Source organism: Seriola lalandi, unplaced genomic scaffold, assembly GCF_002814215.2.
Source record: "Seriola lalandi dorsalis isolate HSWRI2012SDOR001 ecotype SW California unplaced genomic scaffold, Sedor1 jcf7180002054482, whole genome shotgun sequence".
Taxonomy (NCBI): domain Eukaryota; kingdom Metazoa; phylum Chordata; class Actinopteri; order Carangiformes; family Carangidae; genus Seriola; species Seriola lalandi.
The window spans coordinates 254,307-260,261 of record NW_019525035.1 but is presented as its reverse complement, the minus strand read 5'-3'; the positions used below and the strand labels follow the sequence as shown (position 1 = coordinate 260,261).

Below are 5,955 nucleotides of genomic sequence, written 5' to 3'. Positions count from 1 at the left end.
GGGATGTGTGGAGGTGGGTGAGACGGGAGGTTTCGCAATCCCCTCCATGATTTACCCTCAATTTAGTTATTAAGTGTCTCGGTAAGTTTGTACGGGGGATGTTTGTGGCTGTGTGGTCCTCATTAGGGCAGAGAGAGATATATCTTTTTTATTTTTTCTGTCACTGACTCTCTCTCTCTCCGCCGCTGGTTTCCCAGCATTCTTACTGTCTTTCCTCAATATCTAAAACTGTCACGTTGCGTGAAAGAAACAGAAGATTTGAAGGAGGGAGAGAGAGAAATGACAAAATAAAAAAAAGGAAAAACCTACTGAATTCCTGTAAATTGGTCACCCCCCCTCACCACCACCACCACCACCCACCCCTGAAAATAAAGCCCCTGCGAATGAAATCGGAGCAATTTCATGGTCTGGCCTGCCCTCAATATTATTTAAGTAATACCCTGTTATTATTGAAGAGAGGGAGAGAAAAGCGAATGACTATTATCTTTATGTGGGTCCTTTAATTTTAATGCGCCACAGATTTATAGCTGGGCATTCCAGTGGGGAGGCCCCTCCCTGCTCTTAAAGCGAGCGGGCGGGACACGACCGCAACGCTCTCACAACAGCCACTACCTCCTGACAAACAACCAAAGTCCCCACTTTCCCTCCCAACACTTCAGGCTGCCCCCCCCCCCCCCCCCCCCCCCCACTGCTGTCAGATAGCACCTCATGCTGCAGATCCTGACAGCCGGAGGATCCCGAGAGCTCCACCCATCAGGAAAACAAACACACCTCTACACCTCCCCTCCATTTATAGTCTCTGCTGTCCCTTCTGTCTCTCTTTACAACTTCCTAGCTCTGGCAGTTTGGGGAGTTTTTGCCCAGAGTTTGGTTTCTCAGGCTGAATAAAAACTGTGTCCTCTGACAGACCAGACAAACTTAACCACCTATATATGACCAGCTGATATAACCAGTGTCAAACGTGTACAGAGCGCCATTAATCATATCCGCCATATGTGTGTAGTAAGATATTTAAATCATGGCTGACCATCAGTTGTTAGAGGCAAGTGAGGAAAACCAAGAGTGAGAGCAGCAGCTGAAGATCGAAACGAAGACGCCACAGAAGGGACGAGCGGTCAGACTGCAGGTGGTCAGAGTTGAAAATAAATAAATAAATAGATAAATAAAGACGGGTACAGGAGCATAGGACAGTTCCAGAAAAATCAATAGATGATTTTATGTCCTCCATAGACCCAAAGTGTTCAATATGCAACCAACTCCACTCCAGTTTCAAGCAAAGTAACTTAGGGCGCCATTTCCAAAAAAGTGTTTTGGTATTACACAATAAAAGTGCTCTACTATCGACTGCTGTACAACAGAGGGACAACTTGTTGTTGTTGTTGTTTTTGTTGTTGCACTACGTGTCTAATCAAAGAAAAATGACAAGTGGAGTTCCCCAAGGTTCGATTCTTGAGTTTCTTCCGTTCTTTCCACATGTTCCCAGGAGCTCAAATTATTTACTACGCAGATAATAATCAAATTTACATCGCAGTGTTATCAGGTGACTACAGTCCTGAGGAACTGTGAAACAAAGACTTGAAAAAAAAAACTTTAAACAAAAACTAACATGAGGACATTTCACTTCTTGTTTACGTTTCTTGTTGTCATGTGTTTGTATTATCTGAGACTGGTGGCTTGTTTACCGTTTTGCAGGTTAAAAAACAAAGCAACATAAAACATATCTGGAAGAACGTTTATACCTGAGCTCTTAACTTTTAAATCAAGACTAAAAACCATTCTGCTACTTCTTATTAAATTGAGAGTTTTTCTTCTCTGTACTCTAACAGTATTTTGACTGCATTGTAGGTGTTGTTTGAATGCCTTAGGTGAACACCTGGCACCTTTTTCTCCATATAAAACTACAGCCGCAGCAGCTGTTCCAGACTCAATCTAACTACTAAATCAAAATGATTACGTCCCTGTCGTCTCTCCCCCCGCCACACTCCGTCTTCTCTATTGAATGGGCTGGTTAAATAGTGATGGGGTGTCATAAGTTTGTAAATAAGAGACTTCCTGGCAGACAGCTGGTTGGCGTTTTACTAGAGCTAATCTTACACACATTAGGTCAAAGGTATACTGGACACATAGCTGTTTGAATGCCAGCCTTGGAGCTGGTTAATAGACCGTGACACCCTGTGAGCTGTGAAACACTTGTTCTCACCCTCTGTTCACCCTGCAGCCCTGGCTACTGTGTGCCGAGGCTGGAATAGGTTACTGGTGGTTTTATAAAATGGGTTGCATCATACAAGGTTACTGTCAGCTTCAGATTACACTTAGGACATGATATTTTATCTTGGGTTGAAGATACAGAAGTTTAAAGAAGAGTTTTATGTAAAATAACAAATATAAGTGACAAGATAAAGACTAATTCTGCAGGTTTGGTTGTTCTTCATTTCATTATGTTTAAATGAATTCCTGGCTGCAGTCTTGATCAGGGGTCACTGTGCCCCATTAATCAGCTCTTTTGTCTTTCTCGTCAGGCGCTTCACAGGCCACCCCCGGCCCCGATGAAGGAGCACCGCTTGTCTCCGATGCGTGAAGAACCATTATCTGCCCCAGGAAACGATGAGGGGTCACAGACTGTGGGCGCAGGAGCCGGAGGCGGATGTCCGTCCGGCGCTGTTGGCGGCGCTGGGAGCAACAAGAAGCCACGATCGCGCACTAAGGTAGAGTCTGTCGTTGTCTTTCCTCCGCTCAGCAGCCATGAAGTCATTACTGTGGATTTCAGCACATGGCTTATGGTTTTAATTCATCTATCTATCCTTCCTGAATCCTGGTGGTGTGTTTTCTAGATCTCCCTGGAGGCCTTGGGTATCCTGCAGAGCTTCATCCAGGACGTCGGCCTGTACCCAGACCAGGAGGCCATCCACACCTTGTCGGCACAGCTTGACCTGCCCAAACACACCATCATCAAGTTCTTCCAGAACCAGCGTTACCACGTTAAGCACCACGGCCGCCTCAAGGAGCTGGGCGAGGGGGCTGCCGCCAGCGGCGGTGTGGACGTCAGCGAATACAGAGAAGAAGAGCTGCTTTCCGGCTCAGAGGACCCAGAGTCCAGCGAGGACGGAGCTGAGGAGATCTACCAGTCCACAGAGGGGAGCGGCGGGAGCACAGGTGGGCTGAACCAGCCTCCGGGCTCCTCTAGCTCCAACTCCAGCCAGTCGTCCTCAGGAACAAACATGGCTCAGGAGGAGGGCAAGGACAAGGGGCACGGCCGGCCTGGTGGCAACATGGCTCCCGGGAGCTCCTCATCCAGTCCCCGAGAGCAGGCTGACTACCAGAGGTAGAGACTGACAAACAGAGAGGAGAGGACAGAGAAAGCGAGGGAGGAGGAGGGGAGAAGAAACAAGAAAAAGAAAGAATCTACGATACAGAAATGAGGAACTGGAAATGAACGGATGGAATACGGCTGCACAGAAACTGTATGAGACACAGATGTCTCCATAGGCACAGATTCACCAAGAAACCATGAGACTGAATGACTGTACATCGCCCAGACGACCAGACGGACTCCTTTTAGCGACAATCTCTGACAGACATCTGTGAAAACCTGATTTGTGGAGTGAATTACCTCAGCGGCAGACAGCAGGTTTGCAGTGGTTGTGTAACTGTGAAACAGTTTTTCCAGAAATGTTTAAATAATTCACTCCAGACTTTCATTAGCAGATAAGACGTTTGCTGCTCAGGCGTCCAAACTACAAACAGACACACAGACAAATCTCCTAATCAGCCAATCACCAGAAAAGACACTCCACGGAGGCGGGACTTCATCAGCTTTCTGTCCCTGCGCCTCCTCTTTAAATACTGAGCACACTCCCATCGAACATTCCTCCCTATATGCTGATTTATAGACTGGATCCTGGGGCCTTCTGAGACCTCTGCAATCCTAGAAATCCTCAGGACACACACTGATGTTGCTAATGCTGTTGGCTGCCTGAGAACATGGATAAACAAGACTTTCTGTTCATCGTTTCACAGCGGAAAAAAGGAAACAACCACCGACATCCCGTCCTCACCTCACCGTCACGCTCCAGAATCACTACCATTCCTATCAAGCACTTAACTGTTCACACAGACTCTGATCATTTTTGTGGGTGTGATGACCTCTGTCCGTCCGTCCGTCCCTCCGTCCCTCCTCTCGAGGTTTCGCAAAAACTGCGGGGTTTAAAAAAAAAAAGACTCACGAGAGAGAGAGAGGAGCAGTGGACGGTCTGGCAGGAGGACAGTGGACTGACATCGAGAGGATGTGGCGTGGAGGGACACCCCAGGCTGTGTGCGCGCCCACGGTTCTGAGCCCTTCCTGGCAACATCCCGCGTACGTGTGGCGAGAAAAAAAAAAAAAAATGTCAAGAAAAGGAAGGACAGAGCGGAGATTCAGCAACCAAACAATCAGTCACTTTATGTGCGGTAGTCCACCCCTTCCACTCTCCCTCTCTCCTCTCTCCATCTCACTCTCCCCTCCTTTTCCTCTCTCTAATTGGTGCCCACAGTCTTGTGTTTCACCACACCTACCCGCACTTAAACTTCACCAACCCTATTTATTGCTATCTTTATCCATGATTATTATTATCATTATTGTTATTATTGTTGTTATTATGGTTAGAATTGCTGTCATCGTGTGCTATTTTTAGTTTTTATTTCCATGGTTTTAAATATTGGTTTTCAGAACTGGGCGGTTGTTTGGGTAACAAGAGACATTAAGAGAAACTCTGCCCTGAAAGAAGAAGAGGACGAGAAGGAGACGAGAGTGAAAGAAAAGAAAAAAGAAGCAGTTACTGAGTGTTGTTGGGTTAAAAAAAAAAAAAAAATTATATAAAAAAAAAAGTCCTGTCATGTATTATGCCAATTTTTTATAGTTCTGTTTCCCAAAAATAGTAAATAAGATTTGTTGAAAAGAGAAATAGTTAAATAAGAAAGCGAAACTGAGCTTTTTTGCTGCAGTTGATGACAATCGACTTTTTTGAGCCATTAAAGAAAAGTGGCAGGTTTGAGTCTGTTCCTCACTTTTAATGTCTGTAAATACCCGACATGGGATTAATTATTACTGGTATACTTTTATTTTTTATTTTGCCGAGTAACTTTAAGTGTTTGAGCCAGTTTGGAGTGACGGAAGAGTTTTTGTTTTTCTTCCTTTGGATAACTCAGTTTCATCGTTCCAGGCAAATTGAATCACAAGAGTATTTAAGAAAAAAAAAGAAAAAAAAGAAATCTGTTTTTTTGTTGGATGTCTGGTGCAGTTGTGTTTAGGTATAAAAATCTGTTCAAAAACAATATCTGAGAATGGATGGCGTGTTGTCTGACTGTCCTGATCAGCTGCTACACTCAAAACAGATGACTTGTCTTTCAGTTATGACTCCGATCACTCCGTACGATAACGTTGTGCTTTTTGTTTTCTTTCTGTATGACAGGAATCAGGGTTCGACTCAAATGCAGTTCTAATGAAATCTTAATTCATCCAGTGTTGAAGTCAATTAAAATTTGTGAATTCAAAGATCGTGTGATTTTTATTTCACTTTTATGGATCCTCACACTCACACACTTGGACGCAAGCACACACACACACACACACACACACACACACAATTTTGTGGCTGGGCCAAGTTGTCCTCCAAGCCAATCAATTAAAGGTCTGCTGTAAAGCCACAGGGGCTGGGGTTTCTAATAAGTGCGTGGGGAGTGACAGTAATTCACACAGGAACACAGCCAGCGCTCTCTCGCTCTCTCTCCTGTCCCACAAGATTAGAGCTGCTGGAAGCTGCACAGTCCCACTTCACCCAGCAGACTTTAGAGAACAATGGAGCCTGTCCTGAGAACCAGTCCCACTCATGCTACTGTTTACTTTCCTCATTGTTTCAGACTCGGTGTATGAAGACATAATGTAGAAAATGGCCCTAATGAGCAGTGGCAGTGGTGGAA

At 45.1% G+C, this 5,955-nt stretch overlaps 1 protein-coding gene across 3 annotated transcripts in view; it reads left to right on the top strand.

The window, feature by feature from the left end:
* satb2 (SATB homeobox 2) overlaps positions 1-5,530 on the top strand; it is a 48,228-nt gene extending 42,698 nt beyond the window's left edge. For 2 of the 3 annotated variants that reach the window (XM_087175675.1, XM_023412577.2), the window contains exons 13-14: positions 2,499-2,705; positions 2,832-5,530. In XM_087175675.1, the coding sequence (XP_087031801.1) occupies positions 2,499-2,705; positions 2,832-3,326 (702 nt within the window). In that variant the 3' untranslated portion in view covers positions 3,327-5,530. The remainder of the gene's footprint in view (positions 1-2,498; positions 2,706-2,831) is intronic. The other variant, XM_023412578.2, reaches the window with a different exon arrangement.
* The last annotated feature ends 425 nt before the right edge of the window (positions 5,531-5,955 follow it).